This window comes from Anser anser, assembly GCF_964211835.1.
Source record: "Anser anser genome assembly, chromosome: 22".
Lineage (NCBI taxonomy): Eukaryota > Metazoa > Chordata > Aves > Anseriformes > Anatidae > Anser > Anser anser.
The window spans coordinates 3,893,496-3,921,486 of record NC_139743.1 but is presented as its reverse complement, the minus strand read 5'-3'; the positions used below and the strand labels follow the sequence as shown (position 1 = coordinate 3,921,486).

Here is a 27,991-nt window from a genome sequence, read left to right as displayed (position 1 = left end):
CTGTTAGATATCATGTAACATTGGTGTTTTTCTTGGGCTTTTATTTCATGCCCTGGAAAGTGATGGGGGGAGGAAAGCTCTTCAGGGGGCAATCCCCAGGTGGCCTCAAAGGTCTTTGCCCTCACAGATCACTGCAGCCAGCGCGGACAGAGCACTCCAGCCCAACTTTCTCCTTCAGCCCTCCCACCCCTGCTTGCCTCACTGGAGTTCCTACACTACAGTTGCGATACAAACACTGTAAGTATTAGCAAAATGTGGTAGACTTAGCTCTAACTGCAGTAGGTGCTGTGTGCAAGGTGGTTCTCTGTATATGGGCAGAGTGGCCCCAGTTTACGTTCTAGATGGGTGAGACAAGACAAGAAGATAGCACAGTCCCCCTGTTACAGTCAGAGAATTGAAATGGTTTGAAAGTGAGCTGAGTCTGTACTGCATTGGTGTCTGACTTCAGTGAGGTGTGATGAAGAGACAATTTGGGGGTGAGTGAGTAGCTCAGAGATGCACGTGTGGAGGTAGGAAGGTGTTAGAGGAGAGCTGGGGATGGGGTCGGTGTGCCCGGTAGGAGCACGTCCTAGGGCAGCACGATGAGTAGTCAGGTACTGTCCGTACACCGAGCTAACTGCTGTGCTCAGTGGTTAGGCACACATCTCCGCTCCGTACTCGTCAGAAAGAGATTTTCTTTGCCTCTTTCATTTCTGGTTACGAAATACAAGGTGAACACTGAATTGATGCTGTTCCTTCCAGAAGTGTTACCTTAGCCTCCTGTGGTATCTGGCCGGTCGCCTGCCGGATCAAAAAGCATCAATGAGCAGCTCGTCGGTGTGGTTGCTGGTTGTGCCGGGTTTTAAAGGAAAAGAGAAAGTTGGGACACTTTGCTCTATTAAGACTAATACAAGAGTTAACCTTGCTGGTAGAAGTAATAGTTTATATCGTATAGATTGAAATTAATTCTTCACTTGGGATTCATTTAGTTGACATTTTCTTTCCTGAGCTGGCTAAGCAGAGAGGAAATACGTTCTCTTAAAAATTCTTCTAGCCAAATGTCAGCGGGTTCAAAGAGTCGTTTCTGTCTGCCCCCCACAAAGCCCCCTATAAAGCACTGTTTTAATGCGTTAGCAATAAACAGTATTTTATTAATGTCAGCATTGATTTACAGTCTAACAATATGTTGCTTGTGCTCTGTATTCCAGGACTGGTTGCGCTAGTATTCCCTCACAGTTTTGATGATGAAAAGCCTAATTATGACAGAGGGTGGCAGGAAGGACAGTTGAATTATGAAGCTGTTACATTTAGAGAAACATTTTAATTTGCTCTGCTGGCTTTGAGGCTTCCTTAGACCCCATTGTGTCACAAATGACTTGATTGGAAATGTCCAGTTGCCTGAAGTTGTCATGCGTTGTTTTTCCAAGTCCAAACCGTACTGGGTGGTTGCTGTTCTGAATGAGATACATCTGTGTTCACCAGTGATACCTGGATGTTGGAGCTTGTAGACCTCTCGGCAAAAGTTCTGTCAGGAAGAGCTTGACAGAATTACAAAGGAAATGGATGTACACACGGGAGCTTTAGAAGCCCGAGAAATCCTCCTGCTTCAGGGTGTACCCCAGCCACTAGCAGGTAGGGCTCAGGCGGGGGCTTTCCCTGGTTACACCTTACCCCAGGGATTAACCTTGCCTGCTTCTGTTTCAAAAGCTGGTGCTGAGTAACATTCAAGCCCAGCGATTGCACCGAACTCAGCCGAATTGTGGAGAGCACTGGGCTGTAATTAGAGACCAGGGTGCTCTTCGACTAAGTGCTCTTTAAACCAGGAACAAAACAACAGGCCCTGCCCTAAAGAGCTTAGCTGCAGTTCTGGTCTGTATAATCCCTTGTGCCAGTCCCTATTTTCCTATTTAGGGAACACTTCTCAATAAAAAGATGTGGTTTTTCTGAAAGTGCAGAGCAAGCACCAAACACCTCTTGACACTGGGTGTTCTGTGCAGAATATTGGGCTGCTTGGTGAACCCAAATGATTCAGGGTCTGAGGTAGTTCATGGAACCTGAAGGAGGAAAGCTTCTTTAACTCAGGACCAACTTCTGCGATCCTTAAATTAAGACCTGCTGTTCTGAAAATCTTGGTTACCCACTCTAGTATGTTAGTTGTTTACATTTTATTATATTACCCCTAATTTAAGCTTTTGCCATCAGGCTCATCAGCAGCTGTTAGCGAGAGCCAACTGGATGTTCACCAGTTCTCAGAAGGTATTTGATGGGCATTCTTGCCTTTCCTGAGTGTAAGAAACGGCTTTTAAAAAGCAAATGCTGCGTCTTATAAAAGCTTGAAGCTGGATTCTTGCTGCCTTTCTTCAGATGCAGTAATTTAGTCTAGCCACTAAATAAATCTATGAGCCAGTTTCATTAAGAACTCTGCAGGCCCCTCGCATTATTGCAGTAATCAAGGCACTTGCAGCCTCGCTTCTCGTGCTGATTTTATTATACTGAGGAGATAAAGTTCAGCCAAGACAGAGCCATTCCTTGGTCAAAATCAATGAAGGAGGGTAAGCAAGTGACATTACTATGGAAACAAATGCTGCATCCTAGAACAGACTCGGAGTGGTGCAGGGAATACCAACAGCCTGCTTCAGAGAGAACGGGCAGGGAAGCGTGCTGGCGTGCTGCGAGGTTCTGCAGAACGCAGAAGACATCGCCGCTTCTGGCGGGCAGCGAGCTGCACAGGCCGAGGCGTTGGGATGTTACCCTCCTGGGGAGAGAGGCTCTAGGCGGGTCAGGGTGAGGTGGAACAAAAAATGTGAGCGTAGCCAACTGCTAAGCTACAAAAAATAAGGGATTGATGCGTGCGGCTTGGCCGGGCTGATTTTGCTTCCCTAGGATTAAAGATTTGCGCTTCAATTTTGATCAGTAGTTTCCGTACAGTTGCAGTGGTTTTAGGACAGATTAAATATGTCCTGGTTTTGTTCTGCTTTTACGGTTTTAATACAAGGCTGCCTCTTAGTAATCTTGGTGATTAGCTATGGCTTAGGCTGAGTTCTCGTAATTTACAACCTTCACCTGTTATTTTCCATTCCATCAAAACTGCTGTAGCAGAGCGATCATCTTTATGGGCCATTTTGTGCGCAGAATAAATTACACACGCCGACTGCTCGATGCCTGAAGCCACTGCGCTGACTTATGTTGCTCTAACTCTGCACAGAGACCAGCGTACCGGGGAGATGCAAACCATTGTGTAGAGCTAAATAAATTCGATCCACTCTTTTGCTTATATGGAATAAATTACCAGAGAGAACATGGAATGAGAGAATTAGGCCGTATCAGAAAAATCTCTTGGTTCAAGGGCTCCGGTTGGACACCTGTTTGCCTGGTTATGTTTTTTATATGTAAGGGTTTGAGTCTAGCAAGTCTTGGATACACTTCAGAACTTCAGGAGAGGAGACGGAGCATTTCCCTGTTTTCTGCCTGGTTACTTTGATCCCCTCAGCTGCAGCTGATGCTGTGACAAGTTTGGGTAGACTTGGGGGAAGGCGACAAGTTTGGTTGGTTCTGGGCTTTTTGACAGTTTCCTGGGACTGCGCCTTTTTGAGCTTCATAGCTGTAAACAACTTTGAATTTTGAGTTCGTGTAGAACTCTATTCCTCTTCTGAATGTTGTAGTGCTTGAATGAGGACAAGCACTAATTTTTTGCCTGTAACTTGAGAGAGATGATTCTGATAACAGCGTAGTTGAAAGAGCAGCGCAGCAGCAGAGAGAAGAGGCAGTAAACAAGCTCGTTTCACTCTTGCCTAAAGGCATTTTAAGTTCCTGTGCTTGTTAAGCAAATAGGCCAGTGTATTAGCATATTATTGTCTAATCTTCTGACTTGCGTTTTCATTATATTAATGCTTTAGGTTTTATTCAACGCCAAGATGTCTTGATAATGCTAATAGCCCTAATGGTTTGCTAAAATTCTGAAGATTATATAAATGTGGTAGTTGCAAAAGGTCTCCCAGTTAACACACACTACTTTAAATGTTACTGCAGCATACCCACAAATTACAGTGGTATTTCAAGAGACGGTGATGTGCTTAGCAAGCAATCAAATTTCCAGCAGTATCGACTTTTCCACCCCGTGGCAGTGCTTTGTCTCTGGGCTGTAAGTGCCTGGGCTGGCTTTGCTCATCGTCATCGAAGGCTTGTCCAGAAGGTTGTTGAACCTGAGTCTCTGGGCCAGCCACGTCCTGGGGTGCATCAGGCTCAGTCGGTCGAGGGAAGGGATTGTCCCGCTGTGCCCCCCACTGCTACGGCCTCACCTCGAGCGCTGGGTGCGGGCTGGGGCCCTGCAGTGTAAGCAGGACGTGAAATAGTAGTTAGCACCCAAAGGAGGGCTGCAAGGATGGTGAAGGGTCTGGAGGGGAAGATGTCAGAGGAACAGCTGAGGTGCTCTGCTTCTGCAGAATAGTCCTTTGTCTTCTCCCTTTAATGATCAGATTTTCTTTGTCTTCCCCTGAGCTGCCAAAGGACAGGTTCATAGATAATAAATTCGTGCCCTGTGGGTTAGGAGTGGCTGTGCGTGCAGCTAGTCTTGGATGCTGCTGTCAGCAAATCGGCACCGCTGTGTTATGGGCTCGCTTGATTTATGGCCAGGTAACAATGCTGCCCAAGTGACAGAATTGATTTTTGACCTGATCTTTTGCGTACCGTTACAGCCACTTTTCTCATTAATTTTGAACAGAAACAGCGAGCCGGATGAAAAACAGATATTGTCTGTGGCAGAACAGATGCCTGCCATGGCAGGTGTATCGATGAGGACTGATTGCTGTTACCTTGATGTAAGTGCTTTAGGAAAAGTGTAATGTTAAGCAGAAGGTGAGAAACTTGGGAGGAGCAAGCAGGAAAAAAAACATTTCATGTTTTCTCTGCTCTTCCTTTTAACCAAAGTGACCAAAAAGAGATGTTTGTTTTCCTCTTGAGGAATTCCAGAGCCAACGTGTGATAGGTCAGGCAGACGGAGGAATTGCTACACAGAATGGGAGCTGCTGTCCATCCACGGAAAGAATGAGCCAGACCTAGAATGCAGCTTCCTCGAGCAAATTGGATGACTGCGGTGACAGGAACGTTACGGTGAAATTAATCATTTCTGTGAAGACAAGACTTAATTTCAAACTTCCCAGCTAGTTCCCATGTTAACTGTTGCTAAAAATGTGTTCCAAAACAAGATTGCCATTTTAATAAAGTGGTATAAGAATTCTTTTCAAGACTTGAGAATCATATCTCGTGCTCTAATGCTACTGCAGTTTGAGTAAGGTGAACTTGCAGTAGACTGGAGTGGAAGCGGATGCACATCACGGGGATTGTTTCTTTTTCAGAATGACTCTGACATCCCAAGAGCTCTTCCAGGGTTGTTAGCTACTTCTGCATTGGAGGAGAAGCAGTAATTCTGCTCCAGAGAAGACTGCAGCTTCCTGATGACTAATGAACGTGTACGTGGTGCTCAGCAGAGCTGCTAAGACAAACTAGCTGCAGTAAGATTAGAATCCTGAGCTTTTACGAATCCTGCTCTCATTTTCTTCCTTACTATACCCATAACGCAATGCCACTCATCCATCCTGCTGCTGTTCAGCAGAAGATTGTAACTTCCTTAGTTTTCAATTACTTTTGTCCATTCTGTGATTTAATGGATCCATAAAACATCTTGGCTTAGTTTGGTAAATGAAAATATTTGCTGTGGCAAATAGGGCTATTTAGCAATAAAACGTTTTTATCAAGAATGTCATCAGAAGAGGCATAAAACCATTCCCCATAAAACTATTGATATGTCTGAGAAGCTTCAGTTTGTTTTATACATTTCTGCAGGAGAAGGTGTTAATGGTATCAGTTTTAGTGTATCTTTTATCAAAAAATAAAAGCACTTCTGGGCAATATTTGGAAACGTCCCGTACTTATGAAGGACTGGGTCACAACCTGGGCAAGGGAAGGGCAGAATCTGCATTCTTCCTTTTCTCTGCCCCACGCTGCCTGCATCATCTTAGGTATATCACTTTGTCCGGAATTAAAACAATATTGACCTAAATTAAGCTTAGAAGCAGTCTTTCTGAATTCCCTGTCAGTGTTTTCATGGCTACACGGGCTGGCTGGCTCGCTGATAGCAGCTGCTTCGGCAGGACATCGTCCTTTGGCAGGGTGCAGCTTAACTAATGCGGCCACTTGCAGGGCAGCAGATGGGCTGGGCTGCTGCGTGAGGCTTTCAGCTCGGACGGATGGCTTTGTCCCTCGTGGGGTGCATCGTGGGCCTATGCCCAGCCCCGCAGGCAGCTAGGTTCCTGATCGGATAGGTTACACTCTGTTAGGAGGCAAATTAAGACGTATTTGCCTTGGGAAAGCAGACAGGTTTCTTAAAGCAACAAGTGAGCGAGTTTTCTCCCACTCCCAGCAGCCAAAAGGCATTTTGGAAGGGGGATTTTCCTCCTATAAAATCACCTTGGACCTACTTCAGGTGCTGCATTATCCCGCGGAGGCTGGAGGAAAGTCAAGAGAAGATCCTGGTGGCTTTGTTTTTTCCTGATTCTGGGGGTTGCTGTGGCCACGTCCTTCTCTTTGCGTGTTGTCACGGCACTGTGGTAAGCTGCTGTTCGCTTCCCCTGTGAATCTTTGTTTTGCTATTCCCCAAAGGTATCGACAGTCCCCTCCTCCGATTCGTGTCAGAATTACTGAGCAGTTACCATGGTGACTGGGGAAGAAGGAATTGGATCAGCAGACCAGCTGAGATCAATCCCGGCTGCCCGCCTCCTATTCCTGAGCAGCCAGTGCATTTTTAATAACACGGCACTGTACAGGAGGCATGGCTTTGTCTTGCTAAGCCTTTGTTGTATCTTAAATCTTGAATGCTTTCACCATAATCTGCCAAACTCGCCAGCTTTACAAATTCTACCCTTACTCACAAAGCTGTGTGCATTACACTCCGTAGATACTATTTTCTTTTCTAGTCAATTTTATTTATTTCTGGAATTTTGTATGCACTTCACAGTTTAATGGAGGAATTTTAGCTAGAAATGAGCCAAATTAAAGGTACGGTCTTTAAGAAGTGAACTTAGGGTTCTGCCACTACAACTCACTCAAACCTTCCTGCTTCTCATTTGGAAAAAGCTAACGCGTTTTCTCTTAGCTTCACTTGCATGTCACAGGGAAATGTAATGCAAAAAAAAAGCAATGGGGACAGAAAACTGAAGGTTGGTGCTGTGAGCTGGTTTGCTTCTAGACTTCGACTTTCAGCCTGCATTTCTTTCCAGCAATTTCCATAAACCCATTTGTTGCCAGGTGTCAAAGATGGTGTCAGCGGGCAGGGCGAGCTCTTTGAAAAGCCAGTGCCTATACGTGGATGCTGAGTCCCGCCCCAGCTGGTTCTAGCTGCCCGTATTTAGAGCTGCCCTTAGATCAGCAGAAGCGAGGTGCGTAATTCAGACTCCACAAGCCTGATGACAGAAGGTAGTGCGGTCTGGCCCCGGGCCTCTAAATTCGCTTTGTTCTTCTGTACTGAGGCCATAAACCAAGGCTCCCTGCAGGTGCTGCTTCAGTCAGGCTTTTGTGAGCTCTTCTGTTACAGGGTGGATGCGGAGTTGGATCAGTGAATTCAGAAAGCTGGGAATAGTCTTGGGTTGGCTGTTATTTGTTGCTCTGCACTTCATTTTCTTTGCCCATACTTCCTTCTCAGAAGAATAATTCATTTTTCAATGACTTTTTGAAAAACCGAAGAGATAGTAAGGATGGTGTTTTGGGAAATACTTTGGAACTCTTTCTGCATGAAGTTATTTTCTTCAAAGCAGTGAGAGCAGCCAACGTACCTGCTTAGCCAAGCCTCCTAGGGACTGGAGGACCTAAAGAAACGGGTGACCTCCTGTGAGAGAGCGCCACTGGTGGGTTCCTGCAAATGGCAGTTCTGTTTGTGTCACGGCTGCACGGTTCCAGGCTTTTTCTTTGCAGTCCTGCCTGCTGTGTTTGTATAAACAGATGAGTCCAGCTTTCTTTATCTCCTTTTCTCTACCTGCCTGGGGCATTGTGCTTGCTGAGGCCACAGCAGCTCTTTTCTTCTAAGCACAAAGTGCTCAGTCAGTTTGCTTCGTGGGCTATTATTAGAACTGCTGCAGCAAGGCAGGTGAGCATCCCGAGCTTTTTGCAAATTGTTCCATCAAACTGGAAGGTGCTGAACGCTGTTTAGATCCAGTCGATCCCAATAATTCTTCATCTGGCAGAATAAAAGTGGGATTCTTGGCGAAGTTCTGGCAGAGGCAATGCTTTGTTGGGTGTTCGCTGTCACAAAAGCGATGGCTGTGACTCTCAGATTTATGGCCTGCGTCCAGTTTAAGGAAGGTTCGGGGGCATTGCCCTCTCTGATTCCAAACAAGTAAGCTGATCCCGTAGGCATAGTTGTGGGATGTGACAAATTCCTACCTGGAAGATTATTCTTTGCAATTCCTTTCCTTATTGCCTCTCAGGAGCTGTAACCAACAAATGGCTCCTTGTCTGGGTTGGTTTTGTTTGGACTAACGGCTGGGAAGGAAAAGGGAGCCTGATGAGCCTCGGAACAACTGCTGCAGCTTTCGGCTGCTCCGCGATACGCCAGTTCCAAGGGGGCGTATTGTTTCAGGCGTGGATCTCCAGCTGTATACACTTCTAACCCATTTCAAATCTCTCTCCGTTTTATTTAAAGCAGGCATTGTTTTGAGCGGTGGTTCCTCTTAACGCTGCAGTGACAGTGAATGATGCACGTCCAGTGAAAGAGCGCCTGCCTTGCTGCGACAGTTGTCCCGGGCGCGTCCGTGACAGGAAGAGGAATTGCTGCTTTTGGTGGCTGCAGGGGGCTGCGCTGAAGCCAGGCGGGAGGATGTAGACGAGGAGCTGCTGGGATACCGGGGCTCCTGTAAACGTGTCTAACAGAAGAGTAGCTGCAGTGTGGTAGCCCAGGGGTTTGAATAATCTGAATTTGTACCTGAGTATGTTACCTGCACGTTTAGGGGAACAACTCTGCCTTGTTTTTCTTCTTGTAAGACGGCGGGCTTTCACAGACAGACCGGGTAGTGAGGTACTAATCTCACAAGAATTCTCCGAAGGCTAGTTAGTACTTTGTTCACTGATACTTGTTTGCCGTTTTGGTATTCGGGGAAGCTTGTTCATACTGTGAATTCATAGCATGCTAACTGCTGTCTGTAGAGAGCCTGCGCTTGCAGAGAGTTGCTTCAGTAATACTCAGTGACAGGAACAGCACAGAAGAGCTTGAGGAAGCGACACACATGCATAGGTCATAAATCTGTTGGCAGGAGCTCGAAAATGTGAGCTGAGCTGGCTGTAGGCACAAGTAGAGTTTTATTGTTCAAGTCCAAGTTTTCTTTTTCATTTCTTTTTCATTTTTCTCAGCTTGCATGGTATTTTTCTCAGTGGTCAAGAGACTGAAAATCTGACCTTATTTAGGGTGAGCTTTTGGATGAGTGGAAGTGTGTCTCAGGACTGTCACTGAGACTTGGAGTGTTAATAAGAGACGTTTCAGATGAAGTTAAAAAGAAGCATGGGTCAGTAAAAGTTTCAGTTCGTAATATTATTATGCTGAGAGAATGTTAGAGTTGATACGGAGAGGGAAGCTGATTCCTTCCCTCATTTTTTCCGCCACCCTGAAGGTGATTTATGTGGCAGCTGTTGATGTAGGGTAATTAGAGGAAAGACAGAAAATCCATGTAGAATCTGCCAGCATTTGTTCCAAAGATTAGTTGTCTACAGTACCCGCAGAAGAATGAACATCCAGTTTGTTTTTTCCAAACAGATTGATAAATTCTTGCATAGCAAAGGCAACAGGTGGGTGAAGCAGCGTGGCAACATCTTCGGTCTTCAACCGTGAGCCTTGCCTAGAGGACAGGCAAACAGTCAGAGAAGGGGGAAAGGGCCTGCTCGTGCTGCCTTAGCCACGTCCCAGGTTAGCGCCGGTGCCTCCTGTCTCTGGAAGCGGAGGGCCTTGCGTCCTTCCCAGTAGTTACTCAGGGCCCTGAGACACTCATGGGGTCTCCGAGAGCAGCGTGTGTGCGCATCAGGGTGTGCTTCTGCCGCTCACTGCGCTCCTGTACTCTGCTTCTCTCGAGTCCTTGTGAATTGAGAGAGACGCCGAACCGCTACCCAGCAATTAGCAGGCTCACCTCTGCTCCACGTGGCACGTTATTTGCTTAGCAGGTACAGCCTGCTGTGCTAGCCTTAGTCCTAGCCCAGCGGGAGGACGTCCTCCCTGCTTCTTACCAAAATCATGTCTTAATTTGAGCTCATTTCTTTTGTTGAAATGCAAAGCTAATTATATTTAACTACAGATGAACACGAAGCTGCATTAACGGAGTTTTTCGAATCAAAGGGGAGTTATTCAGCATTTCTGGGGGGCTAGGGAACTTTGTAACCAGATAAAAGGTACGGGGGAGGGCAGACCTATAAAAAGTGTTATTGTGTGATTATGAAGAGGCCTTTTAATGCAGTTTTTATGTGTTGCTAAAAAGGCCTTTATTGCTTGAAGTTGGAAGCAGAATACAAATGGGCTTACAGTGTCTATTAAATGAAGAGTGGGAAAAAATAGTCTCTGTTTCTCTTAACTGCAAAGTAAAAATAATAATTAGTGATTACAATCCATGTCAGTGCTGGATTCGTGAGCCTGATCATAGACTAAGCAATAAAGTAGCAGGTAAGGAACAATTGTTTGTGTAATTTAAGACATGGTTCATTGTTATGATGAACCCGTTTATCCAGGTTATGATGTCAGCAAATTGTTCCAGCCTGTCTTTATCAGTAGAACAATTGGGTTTGAATTCTCCCTGGTGTAAAATAAAGAGTAGGGATGAGCTTGACATGAATAATTCAGGGGAACTCTGCTTCTCAGATGATACCTAATTTCCAGATCTGTTTTTCAGTTTCCTTGACTGAAAGCTTCTGGACACGCAGCCGTCCCCTTCCTTAATCACTTTAACAAAGTTGATTTTGCGGAACTGCTTTGACAAAAAAGCATGCTCCGCCCAGTGCAAGCAAAGAGGCCAGATGTACACTTCTCCATTCCAAAAAATTGATAAAAATCCAAAATATCTTACTGTATTTGAAATGAAATCAAGAGGTCTGATTAGTTTGGCTGGGATGTAACAAACCCCATCCTGGCTGCCACTGATTTCGCTAGGTAGTCACAATCCTGCTGAAAAGGTAAGCTTTACATCACCCCGCCTCGCTGGCTTCAGCCGGGGCTCCAAGGCAGGGGTGCAGGACGAAGTGTCAAGGCCAGCTCCAGAGCCCACCGCAGCAGAAAGCTCTTCCCTTGCGAGGTGCCCCGGTGTCATAGCTGTTCCTTGGCAGCACAGATGGATTTATGGTGCTTGTCTCTGCCTCGTCCTTGCTGTTCCCATCACCAAAGCTGCAAGCTGGCACTTCATTTGAGTCATGGGGGGAGCTTCTCAGAATGTCCTTGGGCTGACAGGGCGCTGGGTGTGTGCAGGCGGAACCTGCTTCTGTTCAGTGCTGACATCATCTTACAAGAAAGCGTGCTGACGGTCGGGAAACCAAAATACATTGATAGTGGATGAAGGTCTTTTCAGAAGTGTCTATGGTGTATTTTGTTTAGTCAATGCAGGAACACAAAAATTGCTGTGTTTTACTGCACAGCGTAGCTAGCTTTGCAAAACACAGTAGCCACAACATCTCTTTTGAGTTGCGTTCTCTGAGAGTTTAAAGCTCCAGTTCTGCAAGAAGTTAAATCGCTTATTCCAGTGCAACAGGTGGAAAAGCACTTGAACATCTCAACTCCTCCAAAGCTGGGACTGCACGCTAGTCAGAAGGTAAAGAGACTTGGATTCCTAGGTGCCAGCAATGCCCATCTATCAGATTTCTTTAGCATGTGTTGCTGTTAGTTGCTTACATAAATGATTCTGCAGCAGAAGCTGGGTAGGTATTTGGCAAATCTGAGTAGGAGCTTTGTTGATAACACCAATGCATTGGTGGCTTCCTTAAAGGCCATGCAAAAGAGCAGCAGACAGTGGGCAAAGAGCTGTATGAGAAACTAAAATGTTGTGAGTAATGTTGGCATTCATTAGTTACGTCTTCTGAAGTTCCAGGGAACTCAGTCCCTGGTGTCTGGTTTGGTATCTGCAGACAAGAGAAAAGACGAGAACACACAAGTTTAGTTCCCTTACCGTGCTGCAGGATGGCACTGAAACATAGGGACAGTCTGGATGTCTGGCACAAAAACAGACACGGGCAATGAGGTACGTGATGGTAGCCACTGATCGAGGCTACCATCGAGCCACTGTCTGACTTGCTAATGGAACGGGGAAGGGCAGGAAGCTGATGGGCTTCCTTTGGTCACGTTTTGCAGCAGTTTAGAGCAGCTGGTGGTGGCTGTGAAGAGAAAGGTAGGTAGGTAATTGCAGGCTCTGGATGCTAAGAGGGTTGTTTGTAACACTCAAGTGTGCCAGAACAAGAACAGGTAGCACAGACCTAGGCTGGCCGAGTGCTGCTACAGCTCTCCTGCACCATTTCTCCAGCCAGCGTGCTACTACAGCACTGTCTGCCACTGACTTCAGAGTCACGTTGTCACTGTTTAATAGCAACATTCAAGAAGACACTGACAATTTGAGAAGATAAATCAGTGCTTCTGACAGCAGCAGTTTGTTGAATGACACTGGTGTTACTCAGTTTTTCTGGGGTAAGGTAAATCAAGTGTAAAGGGCATGGATTCAAGTGTGTCAGCACTTTCTTAGAATAAGCATCTGAGGGGGGGCCTTTTCTGCGTGTTTTTTTTTTACACAGCTTGTCCTTTGAAGGAAGTCAATGTGTGCTAGAGGAGAGATGAAAGCAGAGAGAGCATCTTAGAATAGAAGCACCCAGGTTGTCCCAGCAGCGTGACCCAGAACCACGGACACGTGAGCTAAGTCCCACTGGGATACGAGCCTGCAGAATGTCATCTGTCGCACAGCCGCCTTCTAAACCCATCCCTTTTCCTAGTGTGCTGTAGAGCCCTGAGTTCAGACACCTTATCAGAAAATCTTATTACTTATGTCCTTTTTTTAACGGTAGCAGACAGAGGTCCTTCGTTCTGCATAAGGCTATACGCTTGCTGTGTAAGCCCCGCAGTTTGTGGGCCAAACTATTTCCCAAGTCCTATAAGGAATGTTGCTACTGGTACACAATCTGAAAACACTGGGAAGAGGTCCCAGTAGAGGTTTGTATTTATTAAAATGTGTCTGTGTTCTGCTGATTCCTCTGGCTGCTACGGTGTTCGTACTGGAAACTTTTGTAATGTCATTCTGGGTGTCTGCATCGCTGCACATTGCTGCAGCTGCTGTCCCAAGGCATTTGTTGAGTTTGTAACGATGCCTGTGCTCAAATCTAGTAGTAGCGCCATAGTAGTGCAGAAGTCCAAATCTATAGTAGTGCAGCAGAGTCTTTCTAGATGGTCTTTTTAGCGCCGCAAAGGAGAAATCTGCTCTGGAGGAATTCAGCTGTCTGGATTTGATGCTAAGGTCATTGCGGTACCTTTGCAGTTATTCCACATGGCAGAGATCTTCCCAGGAAGAGCACCTGAGAATGTGATTCCAGATGTAATATTCAGATGTCAAAAGGATTTATAGAACAACAAGAACAAAAAAATAAGCCTACAGAAGGAGGCTATTTAGTTCTTGTTGCATTGAATCTAATAAACCTTTAGCCTTTTATTATATTTGGTTCTTTGTATTTGCAGTTCTGTCTGGGAGTGAATTATATTGGAGTAGTATAGTTGAGAGGAATTAGATTACCCAGAAATAAAACAGGCTGAATGCAAGAGCTAAGAGGGCAATGTGTACTTCATTGAAAACAGGAAAGAGAGAGAGTACCCTCAGACAAGACATGTGAATTAAATAAAGATGTCCAAAGGGAGATCTAAAAGGTCTAGGATTAATTTTGATTTCTTTCAGCAACAGTATCCTCAGATATTTTGTCTGGATCATTATCTAACTTAGATTATTTTAAATGATTCTTTGGAGATTGGTCTGCATTGAGCTGCAGGGATCTCAGGAGGTACATCATCTTTCACTGACTCCAGGCTCCCTCGGTTCCAGACAGGCATGTAATGGATACTTCACCCACAGGGGTCAACAGAACGCCTCCTGTGTCTCTGCTGCCAAAACCCCTTCCGTCTCTTATTTAAAACAAACAAACAGAAACTCACTTCTAACATAAAAGCCAAAGGATTGATGATATTCTGTGAGAAGACAGCAGAATACACCAAAGTATAGCACTAGTGCTTTTCAGTGCTAGGGAGTTAGGTGAAAAGTGCCTGGATGAACTTGGAAGCAAGTCTCAGCCACTACTGTGAAGGCAGAAATCACAAACTGTCGGCAGTCCTCATCAATGCATCCTGGAGGAGATTGCCTTCTTCATCCAGCTATGCTCTGGCTGCTGTGGGCACCTTGGATTCACTGGCTGCGTGGGCTTAGACTGGAAGATACTGCCAAGGAGCCAGGGACTCCCACCTGTGATGGTTGGTGACTGGGACTGGCACGAGTACCTTACAGAGCAAGAAGTCATCTCCAAAGCAAAGATAACCTGTGTACAGTGCTGCCAGAATAGGTCTTGGAGCCAGTTCCAGTTAACATTCAGAGGTGTCCCTAAAAGCCACTCGATGTTCTGGTGTGCACCCCATCCCCACTCCTGTGTTTTGCAGTGTGGTGCCGATTCGAAGGTCAATCGCCCTGTGTCATTCTGTGTAGTTTTATGATGGACTGGAAGTGACGGAATGTTAGCAAGTTCTCTTGGATCCTCTGGGACCCCGGCACTGTACGCTCAGATAAATACTGACAAAGAGCAATGATGATGAAGCCAAGCACCTTCCACCCTATGCTTCTGCATTGGATGTGTAGAGCCGGCACAGGGGTCAGACGCCTGGCCAAGCTTTTTGACTGTAGACAACTCTTACTGTCTAACCCCATCCTGCATGCTCCTTTCTTTTCCAGCATCTCTACAAGTGGATATCGTTCCAAGCCAGGGGGAGATCAGCGTTGGAGAATCCAAATTCTTCTTATGTCAAGGTGAGTGATGGCTTATGGCGTCAGGTGTCTACATCTGGGTTTGCTGGAAGGTTGATCAAGGTATTAAGTCTGGTAAAAGCTCTCTTGTTGGGTCTAGCTGCAAGATTGTTTGCTCTTTCTTTCTTATATGCCCTTATATTTTTATGAGGCTGAGGAGCAGAGGCAACACATGCTGTTTACCAGGAACACTAAATGCACTCTCCCTTGAGAGCTGGCAGCAGAAAGCAGCTCCAGCAAACAGCTTTAAAAATGGAAAAACAAAAGAAACAGCAACTGAAATGTTGTCTCTAAGCTTGAGCAATAGCCACAACGATGGCACCTTGCATCTTTCCGCAGCTCTTTGATCTTTTGAATTTAGAATTAAGCTTGGTTTTGCTGGGTACTTTTTCTTCCCAAACTTTTATTCTAATGAATTGCTAAGAGCACTAATAGGAGTGCTGGGTCACTTCAGAGTCGTCATCTCTGCAGCTAAGGATTTTAATGCTGCTGAAAATCTGTAGTTTTGTTTTTCTTTGTGACAAAACTTAGTGTTTGTTTAGCTTCCCGACTGCCCCAGGCTGTTCTCCTGCACCAGGAGGTGCAGTGCTGACACATTCCATGTCTCCCAGAGCGGGATCTACAATTTTATGGTGCTATCTGAATTACTATCTACATGTCCTCTTCAAAGCAGCTAGCCTGGTTTCTAGTGGGAGGAATTGGTATGCTGGCACACCAATAATCGCATCACAGAGCTTGGCACAGATCAGATAGGTGATGTCGTGAGCTCTGGGTGCAAAATGCTGTCAGAAGTCCACACTTCCTCAGGAGCATACCAGCTGGGACAAGTAATGCCGTTGACTGATCCAGGGATGCTCAACTGCAGAACAATTTGTTAATGCTGCTGTTTTGAAAATGGAAGTGTTCTGCAAGTGCTGTTTTGATGACACTTGCATTCAGAAAACTTGGGGATCAGTTAAAGCCTCCCCAGTAGGAGGAGCTTGTCCCAAAGAATGAAGCAGCACAGGAATGCAGAGATGGGAGCTGCAGGAGAGGCACAGCTTGGAACCAGTTAGTACCAATACTAATTTACATTCAATGCGGCAGGAGGTTTAAGCTGATCAATGCCAGAGCTGCTGCTACAGCAGTGTCACCATTTGGATACACAAAGTAGCCCAGCCTGCAAATACAGGCAGTTATTCAAAACATGGTGGAGCTGAAGCAGGAAGTTATATATTTTTTTTCCCCTCAAACTGCATATGTGGTGGAGAGGCTGGGACAGGGGATCCCAGGATGCATGGAAGGCCATTGTGACCTGAAACAAAATTGTTCCCGTTTAGATTATATGAAAAACAAGCAAACAACTAATATCATTTTTGCAGGACAGCAGCTGACCATTCACAGTGGTGAAAGATAATTTTCTTTGTTTGCTTCTCAGGTACGATAAGCCCTTCCCTTGGTTCAGTCTTCCACATAGTGCTCCTGGTTGTATTTAATGCCCTCTGTGCATATTTGTTGGGAACTCATTTCAATTTGCTTTTTCTTTTTATTGTCCCTAGTGGCAGGGGAAGCCAAATACAAAGACATTTCCTGGTTTTCTCCTAATGGTGAGAAGCTGACGCCCAACCAACAGCGCATCTCAGTGGTGCGAAACGATGACTTCTCCTCCACCCTCACCATCTACAATGCCAACATCGATGATGCTGGCATCTATAAATGTGTTGTCAGCAGCGTGGAGGAGGGAGACTCCGAGGCCACCGTCAATGTCAAAATTTTCCGTAAGAGAGCAATTCTGAGGCTATTTTCTGGTCTGCTTTGCACATGTATGAGGCATGATTGGGGAGGGGGAGACACCTTACCTTCCTAGAAAAGGCTATTGCTAAAGGGGAGGAAGGAGGGTGTTAAGAAGATTCTTCTCCTTGATTTTGAGGGGAAAACAGATATTGAGACCTTTGCTTGTCAAGTGTTTAACAGCTTGTCTGCTGCTTAAATTACTCCGAAAGACAAGAGAGCAGAAGGAAAAGATTCTGGTGCATCATAAATGTCCAGGAGGAACAAGCAGACAGAGCAGCTTCTGTGGATGACAAACATGCTAGGAGATAAGACTAATGTTAGTAAAGTGCTTCACACGTTCAGAAGGCTTATAATTAGCTATTGGCATGTTGTCCAACAGAGCCGTGATAGCAGCTCCTCCGCTTCTTGCTGGGGAGCTGGGCAGTAGCTTCCAAGTTGACATTTTCTTTTCACCTTGTGGGCAAATCTGTGAGCTAAGCAGAGTATTGATTTGGCCCGCTGATAAGCATGGGAGGCAGGGCTGGAAAATGGGGTTCCTGGGTCGCAGTGCAGTGTATTGGGTCAGGTTATCCTGTGTATCCTGCCCTCTGGGGCAAGCAGATTTCTGGAAAATATGCCCTTTCGGATTTCTTTTTTTTTTTTTTTTTTTCCCAAGCTTGAGCTGGGAGCACAGCTTGAGGTGTGTTGAAAAAGCTGCAGTGACTTTCTCCTTCCATTGCTTTCAGAAAAGCTGATGTTCAAGAATGCTCCCACTCCTCAGGAATTCAAGGAAGGAGATGATGCTGTGATTGTGTGTGATGTGGTCAGCTCGCTGCCTCCTACCATCATTTGGAAACACAAAGGCAGGGATGTTATCCTAAAAAAAGATGGTAAGGTGCAAGATGTGTCAGTGCTTGTCTGTTTAGGGGTCAAATGTCCACCTCCCATCAGGGCTCAAGATCATTTCAGGAAAACAAAGTGGTAGCACTCACAAGGGAGAAAAAAGTCATTTGCTTGTAACACTAGGTTTTAGGATGTGAATATGGTTTTTCAAGGTGCTGTGATTTGGCAGAGGCAGGACTATGATGTTCCCACAGAGACAGACGGTCATCAGGCTTTTACAATGGCTTAGGCTAGGGAATTCTGGAAGCATTTTTCAGATGAACAGAAAATGTCATCAGACAGAAGAGCTGCGTGTTGTGACGCTTTACAGTAGTCCTAAGGAAAAATGGCTAAAAGCTCCTGGCGAGAGCTTTTCCTTTTAGTTCAAGATGCTACAGACTGCCTTGCCCAGAGTGGCATCTCACTGGCAGTGAGGATTCCAGAGCCCCGCCTCCAGCCGAGCATTAGTGCCTCGGCTGTTTCCGACATCTTGTTGCAGGCACAAGGGAACTGTAGTAAGACTTGAATTTGGCCACCCTTGGGCAAGAGGGTCAAGTTTGAAATTGCTTCTTCTCTGATAGTACTGAAATGTAAATGTGTTTGTGTGTGTGTGTATTTATCTTTTCATAGCTGCGTGTATACTACAGTACCAGAGCAATTTGTCTGCTATCCCTGTCTGGTTTTCTTTCCTGACAATGTCAGATCTGATTACTGCAGTATCTCCATTTTAATGTGATGTGAAGGGAAGGTTCATTACATTAAGCCTCATCTCCAACTCAGAAAGGGCAAGGAGAGGTGAAGAACCTGTTAACTGCACTGAGCTTTCCTGAAGATCCTTGGATGAACTTTCCTTTTTTCTCTTCTAGTTCGATTTATAGTCCTGTCCAACAACTACCTGCAGATCCGGGGAATCAAGAAAACAGATGAAGGGATGTACCGCTGTGAGGGCCGGATCTTGGCTCGTGGGGAGATCAACTTCAAAGATATTCAGGTCATTGTAAATGGTGAGTAGCGCAGAGTTAAGACTGGTAAATGGTAGAGGCCTATAGTACCTGCACTCCAAGCTGCTGATGGAAACGTTGCCTTAGATTCACACTCAGGAGTTACCGACAGCTTACTAAGCTTTCTCTGCTGTGTCAAGTAAAAACATCCATGAGTGTTTACTAGCTGTTTACAGGAAATCATCATACCAAGAAAAAGCTTAAGCTTAATGACTTAGTGAGGTATTGATCCGGTTGAGACTCACGAGTGGTTTTGTTCACAGTACCAAGTTTCCGTGCATCTCTCCATCCCCTGCTTTTCCTTCCCTAAGCTGATTGGAGAGCTCATGCATCAAACCTGCTGGTCGAAACGTGCAAGTGACAGTTCAAGGGTTTAAATCACTAGCGGCATCTGTCTGTATTGTAGAAATTTACAGTGAGCCTTCCAGGGCTTATTCTTGCTTACATCTTTTGTCTCCCCTTGCTAACTTCAGCGTGGTTTCCTTCTCTTCCAGTACCTCCTTCTGTGCGTGCCAGGCAGAGCACTATGAACGCCACTGCCAACCTCAGCCAGTCTGTCACCTTAGCGTGTGATGCTGATGGTTTTCCTGAGCCAACCATGACGTGGACAAAGTAAGATACTGCACACAGTGTGCTGATTCTGTGTGACTGTGAAGGTTTTCACTAAGGTGGTGTTTATAAACACAGTGGTGTATACAGCTCTTACATATAGACTATGATGTGTGTTTCAGGGTAATAATACAGTTCTCATTAACATAAAACCTCAAACAAGTAGCCTTTGACTGCTTCTCCCCAACACACACACAGCCAGTGCGCTTTGTGCTCTGCAGGGATGGCGAGCCAATAGAGCCGGAGGATGATGAAGAGAAATACAGTTTTAACTATGATGGGTCCGAGCTTATCATCAAGAAGGTGGATAAGAGTGACGAAGCAGAGTACATCTGCATCGCTGAGAACAAGGCTGGCGAGCAGGATGCCACCATTCATCTCAAAGTCTTTGGTAAGCATGGTCTCATCCTCCCTTTTCAAGCCCATTGGCTGTTGGTAGCTCACTAGTGGAAGCTGGAAGTAGCCTCCTTATCCCAGATACTGCCTGATGGGGCTTATCCAACACTGCTTCTTTCCCAAATAGTGCTGTGCACCTCTGTTCCATCATGCTAGGCAAAACAATTTCTGAGCTTGTGTCTGAAACATTTGCCCACTCCATTCTGCTGCTTCATTGATAACAAATAAATACAGTCCTGTGCGTGGGGGTGGTGTGAGGTTCGTAGGCTTCTTCCAGGCCCAGAGGGCTGAATCCAAATCTAAAAAAGCTATAAGCTGAGGTAGAAAAGGTCTTCTAGTTCTGCAAGGAGACACCCCCATCCTGGGCATCACTCACACATCGCTCTGTCCCCTTCTCCGTATGGCAGTAAACTTTTGCCAGTTTAAAAGCGTTTTTCCCCCATGTTGCTTGTTTCAGACATCGCTGTTTACAGGCAAGCTTTGTTCTGAGCAGCAATTGAATGAAGGTTGTTTTTCCTTCTTTTCAGCAAAACCCAAAATCACATACGTGGAGAATAAAACAGCTATGGAGCTGGAGGATCAGATCACGCTGACCTGTGAGGCATCGGGGGACCCAATCCCTTCCATCACTTGGAGAACTTCAACCCGGAACATCAGCAATGAAGAGAAGGTATCACCACTCCCCAAAACATGGTCTCACTGGCAGGGATCAGTGCTGCTCTTACCTTCCTGCCTTTGCTGATACACACTGCATGATGGCAACAGGCAGATGCACGTGGAAATCACGGTGATTCCCTGCCTCCATGGAGAGAACACTTGTGGTCCTGCAGACTGTCTACTAAAGGGCCAGCTCCACAGCTCAAGGTGGAGCTCTCACAGCTCTCACAGCCATAGGTGTCCTTTAGTGCAAAGAGCCATCACAGTTTGTAACAACTGACAAATGCTTTGTAATTCTTGCTTGTGTGGGTCCGAGCTGAAACCGTTTACAAAGCACTAGGCCCTGGCTCCTTTTCAGAGGAGTTTTCCAAGGGACATACAGTCGCAGGGGACTTGTGAATGGGGTTTCTGTCTTCTGTTTCCAAGCTGGGAGGTGGGAACGAGTACCCTGATTTCAGTGTTGTCCATGCTGTCATCATGATAATGATATCATCCGGGAGTATGGCAGGTGAAGAGGCGTGGGGTATTCTCTCCAAGATGTAGTGGACCAAAATGAACCTGTTAATTCATTCTTGCCCTTCTGTATGCTAACTCTGCATGTACTAGGAGCACAAAAACCTCACTGCCTTCGTGTTCACCTGTTTTGTGGATCGCATCATTTTGTTCTTAAAAGGCAAAAATAATTAGCAGTTTTTTTCTTTTGAAAAAGGCGCTGGGATTTTTATTGGGCAGAATTCCCCTTTACCAGACAAGAATAGGATGGGCTTTATTACTCTGAATATTGCATAATGGTTGTGTAGTAAGTTGACTAGGAGGCATAGTTTAGAGCTGAAGAAAACTTAGACAAAAGTTGGAATAAGGAATTACTGCTCGTTAATAATCTTCTAGTGACAAGATACTTCAAGGCTGAGCTACGTTGTGAATACGAGGGATTCTGATTCATGAAGGTAGCAGCTGAAAGACATCTAAAGTCTTAGAGGTAACCACTGTCAGACATCCACGTAGCTACCATTCTGCACTACAGCCTCCCAAATGAGCTTTTTATATTATCTCCGTGGTGTCAGCTCTTCACGATGTTGGTAATGTGTAACTTTTTTATCAGGGGTGCCAAAGATTTGTAGCTTTAATTTCCCCCCAGCAGAGAAATCTTCATGTCTTCTGGATTCAAAGGTTTGTGTAAATCCCTGCAAAGTTTAGGGAGAGATTCCCATTGCCTTTGAAAGCTGTGTGCTTGGGCTTTGACTACAGCATGATTGGCGGGCCTGTTTTTATAGGGTAAGGTTATTCATGGTCTTGTCTCAGTCTAGGAGTGTGATGAGAAGAGTTAAATGCTCCAGCGCTTCTAGCACTAGAATTTGGAATCCAGCCAGGGAAAAGAGCTTTGACAGAGAAGAATATAAGAACCGAAATAAGACTAAATCAAGCAGAAGTCTGTCGGAGAGCCTGTTTACAGAGAGTCCTGTCTGTCCAGCCCAATTAAACTAATGAGATCTCAGTGGCAAAACTGCTAAGCATTTTTGAGACTCTCACATGTCTTGTTCAACGCAGTGGTGGATATTAAGGAATGATGTTACATATTCTGGTAGTTGCTTAGCAGAGGAGGAGAAAATCAAAGGTTTGAGGTACCATCATGTTCATCATGTACTGGTTCAAACCTTTGCGACAAAGATGTGCTATCATATGCCATTCGCTTTCAAGGCAGGCTTTTCTTCTCTCTCTCTCTCTCTCTCTCTCCCTCTCTCTCTCTCTCTCTCTCTCCTTTTTCTCATCCTCAATCTTGTGTTGCAAGTTCAGGTGAATGGTACAGACTTCCAGAAAATCCTCAGGTCAGAATGGCTCTGATGACATGCTACGCTGTGTACATTCAGTTTACCATCCACTTACTGTCTCTGGGACAGCACAGGTATATGGATGGTGTGGGAGAGACAGAACAATTTCTAAAAATACTGAGCCCTAACTCTGAACATGTGTTAGAAACTTGGATGCATCTGTCTTGCTACAGGGTGTTTACTTGTTTACTTCAGTAACCATACAGCAGTCCTTATTTTTCAAGGTGTACAGGTACCTTAACTCCCATGAATTAGGTACTTCAGAGCACTTGGTACTTTGAGAGGAGGGGAAAAAAAAAAAAGTGGTTTACTTTGGCTGCAAATGTAGAAACACGTTATTTAGGAAAAACTTGTTTCCTTTCAGACTGAAATTCCTCTCTATCTGCTGCAGAACACAGCAAGAGCTAACAGCCCTGGAAAGTCATTACCATAATTATTTGCAATGATTTGGCTTTGTCTTTCCTCAAGTATTTATTGCTGTGCCGATGTGGGGAGGAGAATGTTGTTGTTGTTACCACTCGTAATGCTGATTTTGGCCAGTATGCTGTATTCCTCATCGCCTTCACTGGACATTATACCCTTTAAAAGAGACATGCTTCTTCTCTCTCTCTTGCAGAACATCAACTCTGCTTCAGTGTCTACATAGTTTTAATCTATTGTATATTGGTGTGTGCAGGTTTTATGATCTCATTGCAGACACAGTTATGCTTCCTGTCAGATTTTTGGATGAGGCAGTGACTGACTACTCTTACGTGAACTTCCATGGAACAGTTGCTGAGACAGTCTTGGGTGTCTTGCCCAGCAGCATAGTTCAGTGTGTGAGGAAAGGGATGGGGAACAGGCGATGCTTTTCTGCAGGTCTCTTAACATCTTGCCAGCAGCAGGTATATATTCAGTGATGCAGAGAGTAGACAACATTGGCAGATCCCCGAAACTCCCTTGCAATTGAAGATGCTCCCATTTAACTCCTTGCTTCCTAGTTGAAGGGAAGATGCTGGTGTGCATGAGGGTCTTGGTTCTCCCTCTGGGGAAGGTGCATCCTACAGACGTGAGCTTGTGTATCTGTTAGTCTCAGTGAGGAAGAGCTAAGCTGAAGCTCTCCAGGATGGAGCAGGTGGTTCTGCCGTTCCCCCACACCCGCCAGCCCCAGTACAAAGAAGCAGCAGGCTCAATGAGTGTGGAAACGGGCTTTTACCCTCCCTCTTCCTCTAGGTTGACAGGCGGTGAACACCACTGGATAAAGGATCATCTGATTTTCCATCCCTCTGTGCTGATGCTATAGAAACTCATCGGAGAGGATTGAAAGGGGTGATACGAATGAGGCAGTCCCCTGGCTAGCTCAGGTAGAGAGCATAACTCGTACATGAAAAAGGGATTATGCTGAATTCTGATGATGGTTGCCGGCTCAGTTTTCAGGAACTTGTGCACAAGAGATCTAGATCTATAGAACTGATGAGATTATGGGAGTGCTGGGCAGAGTCCCAGCCCATGCGTGTGCTGGTGAGCTTTTTCTTCAGGTGGATCCACCTCAGGCCTCAAGTTAGAAGTAAATAGCCTGCTTTTATCTAAGATGTTATAAAATGAGACTGTCTGTACCATTTGTTAATACTTAAGTCTTGTATTTTTCACTGGAAGCACTGTGGAAACAATACTGTGCTTTTTATTCTCATTTCTTTAACTTTCATCTCCATTTCTGTAACGTCACTTTTGTGTATGCTGTTATATCCACATGCCAGCAATGCTTGTGCCCCGCATTCAAAAATGCTATCATAGCTGTGATATTAGCAGGTGATTTTTGCCTCCTAAATTGAAAAGGATAAAATTGAGATTGAAATAGGCACCAGAAGGAAAACGTATGAAATTCATAGGGGGAAAAAGGGAACTCGGCAACTTTGGTCTTTCCAAACCAGAGTGAATATGGTCCACGCTGTTGCTGTCTCTCTCTGAACGGGAAATGTATGTTTACCAGTAAGGTTTGTGCATGTTTCACTGATGCCTGTCGTTCGGTTGTCCCGAGCCCAGTAAGGATTGGGTGTGCACATCCCCAGCCGTAATGAGCTGGGCATGGTCAGCTGGAGGTACACGGTTCTGCCCTGAGGTCTCCTGTGCAGGGGTCGGAGTGTTTCAGTGCTCCGCAGCTTGAGGGCTCCTACTCCTGGCACAGTTTGCATGTAAAAACCTGTACAAATGCATGATCAGCTCAATGCTACGAGCATTAATAATAATTAGCATGTCCGGGTGGCTAACAAACTGGTGCAGAACTTTGCAATTAAGTGACGTAGGTCATCAGATTCATTTACCTTCTGTGCTGGGGGCCTGTTTCTAGAACTGTTGAGATGTGACAGAGGAAATAGTCACCCAAGTTTAAGAACAGAAGCAGAGTCTCTAGATATGACTAGCCTTTGTTTAGTCACTTGAAGATCAGTTTTTAGGATATTATATTCCGAAGGCAAATGGAAATTGAGGTTGGGAAATGGAAATCACAGCCACCCCACGCACGAGATACACAACTTGGAGCCTGCATGTACTAAGAAAGTAGTGTGGTGCATACGCTATGATACCTAAAAGCAACCTTTGATAAACTTTTATTGCTTTTTTTTCCCTGTTGTTGTTGTGTTCTATATCTGTTCTCTCCAGGCTTCGTGGACCCGGCCCGAGAAGCAAGAGGTATAAGATTACCAGAGCTTTAGCAAACTTCTTAGGTTTTTTGTTGTTGTTGTTTTTAAGCATTACAGATTAACAAATCTCTAGTCCAGCAACCACGCCAACTAAACCAGCATTAATATTATGAGTAAATAAAATATTAATACGTAAAAGAAACAGCTAATAGTTAGAAGTTGCTTGGCATGTAGTGATGTGCTTTTGAATGAGCAAACTAGCTGTGTTGGGAGTGAGTAATCCTGGTTGGCACTTCAAAAAAAAAAAAGGGGGAAGGGGGAAGGTAGGGAAGACCAATGCGAAACCTGACAAATACCACTTCCATGATTTTCTTGTATGCTACGAGCGTGGATCCTGTTTCTTTTCTAGAGTTTCAAGAATTAGCCACAGCATGCAGTCTGGGATGGTATTTTTTTTCTAAGCATAGCCTGTTGCTCCAGCCAACTCATCTGTTTGCTCATGGCACTTCTTAAGTTTTGACCTTCTTTTAAAGGACAACTGCATCACGTTCCATTTCAAAATCAATGCAGTTAAATCTTTCACAAGTTATATTTTTCAAAAAAAATGCTCCCAGTTCCCAAATTACTGTTATTTGACTTTAATTTGCAAGGGTCAGTGAAAGGGTACAGGATAATACAGTAAGTGTTTGATGCAAGTCTGGTTTGTTCTGTTTCACATTCAGTGCTGTATTTTAAACATAATAATGATCGTTATATACATCTGTGTATTCTATACACAGTAGTACACCCTTACGTTCACCTGATCTGTAGAAATGCTTGCTTCAAAATGGACCAGAAACTGTTTCCAAGCAAATAAATAGAGGTCAGGTGGAGAACAAAATGAGCTACCAGAACCGCATGATGACTCCAATCTGTATGTTTAGAATCAGCTTTGTGGACGCTCTGACTATTTTTAATCTCTTTTTTTTTTTATTTTTTAAGCTGTCTTAAGGGTGATGTAGCCTAAACAGAGGGAAATTGAAGCTCTAACTTAAGCCCCACCAGTCTTTCTCTTATCTGGGGCTGAGAACTTACTGTCCATTCTTCCTTTGAAATAATCTCTTGAAACAGAATAATTGTGCCAAGTGAAAGCATCAGACTCGGATCAGTTTGCGTTCAAGAATTTGGAATTTGAGTAGTCGCATCTCAAGTTAATTCCTTCTTCCTGTTAATTCCTGTTACAATTGTCTATCCGTTCCCCCCTCAGTGTATTCAGTGTACTCTCTATCTCAAGCTTTTTGTTAATGTGAACACTAATACTAATAAGCTTGCTGTCTCTGAATTCCTTATTTTCTCTGTCTTAAAGTATCTGACTTGTCAGTGAGAACTTCTTGAAGCATATTATTGCAGCATGTGTAGACTTATCTGGAAAATAAGTGGCTAATACAAAAACTCAGTTACAAGCAAAATTGCACCTCTGTTGCATCATCACAGGCTGGTAACTGGGAGTTAGCCCAACAGGTGGGAAGAGCTGCAGATGGGTTTTGGTGAGTGAAGTGCAAGAACAGAGCTAGGAGCACTCATCTTCCTTCACAGGAGTTGGTGCTGTGGTCAGGATTTTCAGGTGCTGCTCCGTAATGACATCTCCTGGGTGGAAAATGGGTGAGGAGCCTGTGTGAAGTTTTCACGGATGCTTGTTGATGAAAGGACTGAAAAATCCTTCAGTTGGAGGGAAAGGCGGTAAATAGATTTCTTGCCTGTCTTAACACTAGGGTGTTAAAATCTCCACCAGCTGTTTACGTAGCGACTGTATGCCGTGGCATTGTCAGAATTTGGAGAAAAACACCTGTGTGCATCTCAGGATAACCTGTAGCAGTCGGCAGTGTGGAGCACCATCGTACCCTTTTCTGTAGCGTTGGCAGTTGGTATGGCGTGACTTCTTGCCTGTCTCTCTTAGGTGCTTTCACCATCGCTAGGACACAGTGGGATGCAAAACAGCTGAACCAGGGAGGCTAGGTAAAGGGATTACAGCTGCCCACGTCTCTGCCTCACAAGTTTCTACCTATCCTGTACCTCTTAATAGCCAGGAATTATTAGAATCTGCTGGGCTGAAATATCGATAAAGAAAAGTGATGGTGTGCTTTTTTTGTGTGGATATTGTTCTCTCTGAATATTTTTCCCAATCTGTCTTTCTCTTTACATGTGCCTTTTATATTAAGAGGTAGAGCTTCTTCTTCAGGATTGGTTGTATTATTGCTAAAGTTTTTTGTTTTATCTTAACTGCCTGGCACTGTTTTGTTCGTATGGCATCTTGGCAGTGAGGAGAAAGGAGGTGACACAACGTACAATTAGCTTTGCTGCAATGCTCGTGGGCTGATATTTTGCCATCTTCATATTCTTGTCTACTGGAGTCATAGAGACAAACAGACCATTCACCTGACTCGTGAGCTGAAGGAAGGCTGGTAGCCTTTGCAGTTCTGGAGCCTTTACATTTGTGGATCCTGCTGCAATAATTTCAGAAGTGAGCTGGATTTTGGAGTCAGATCACAGGTCAGGCAAAGTGATTGCAGCATAACTGGCCAACGCAGAAAGACAAAAGCAGAGCTCGGTTGTGTAAGATACCACAGCGGACTAATGCCACATTAAGGGACTTTTCTCCATTTCTAGGAAACAGCGTACACCATGGTGTGTGTTCATGGAACACAAAACTGGTTACAAAACAAGCGCAGGAGAGGCAGTAGAGTTTGTGGCATCGGTCTGCAGCAGCAGGCACAGCAATAAGGGCATCTAATTTGTTCACCTGTACTTATGTCGTTTTGGAAACAAGATGAGAAAGTTTGTCCTTTAAAGCTTCCGAGCTGATCACAAGCAGCAAGAGCTTGCACAAGCACCAGTGTGGAGAAAGGAGTCCAGAGCCACTTGTGCTTCATGTATTAAGAGAGCGCTTGGGCTTGGTCCCAGGCCAAAGAGGCCGCAATCCAATTTCGGAGGGGGGGAATGGTATATGGGTTGGGACCCCTGGGTGGTTGCAATCCCTTGGAACAGATGGTAGCCTGGATTTTACATTTCTTGTTTCTCTGTCATTGATGTCCCTACACTCTCCTGCTTGTGGGAGCAATTTCTGAACTGGCATGTAACCAGTAGAGTTTGCTCTGGAGTTTTCTTGAAGCATCACAACACATTGAAGCAGGTTGTGTTTAGAGGGGTCATGTAGTTTTCTTGCCCTGCTCACTGTTCAG

The 27,991-nt window shown here is 45.0% G+C and overlaps 1 protein-coding gene and 1 long non-coding RNA gene across 8 annotated transcripts in view; both read left to right on the top strand.

The window, feature by feature from the left end:
• NCAM1 (neural cell adhesion molecule 1) overlaps nt 1-27,991 on the top strand; it is a 125,701-nt gene that overhangs the window by 54,216 nt on the left and 43,494 nt on the right. For 4 of the 7 annotated variants that reach the window (XM_083808445.1, XM_083808441.1, XM_083808444.1 and 1 more), the window contains 8 exons: nt 14,958-15,032; nt 16,568-16,786; nt 17,528-17,671; nt 18,530-18,667; nt 19,159-19,276; nt 19,495-19,664; nt 20,197-20,339; nt 24,793-24,822. In XM_083808445.1, coding sequence (XP_083664571.1) covers nt 14,958-15,032; nt 16,568-16,786; nt 17,528-17,671; nt 18,530-18,667; nt 19,159-19,276; nt 19,495-19,664; nt 20,197-20,339; nt 24,793-24,822 — 1,037 coding nt within the window. The remainder of the gene's footprint in view (nt 1-14,957; nt 15,033-16,567; nt 16,787-17,527; nt 17,672-18,529; nt 18,668-19,158; nt 19,277-19,494; nt 19,665-20,196; nt 20,340-24,792; nt 24,823-27,991) is intronic. The other 3 variants (XM_083808440.1, XM_083808442.1, XM_083808446.1) reach the window with 1 other exon arrangement.
• On the top strand, nt 244-14,951 carry LOC310885272. Its single transcript, XR_014574664.1, has 3 exons — nt 244-4,611; nt 4,700-4,796; nt 4,939-14,951. It is a non-coding gene; the product is annotated as an uncharacterized lncRNA (long non-coding RNA).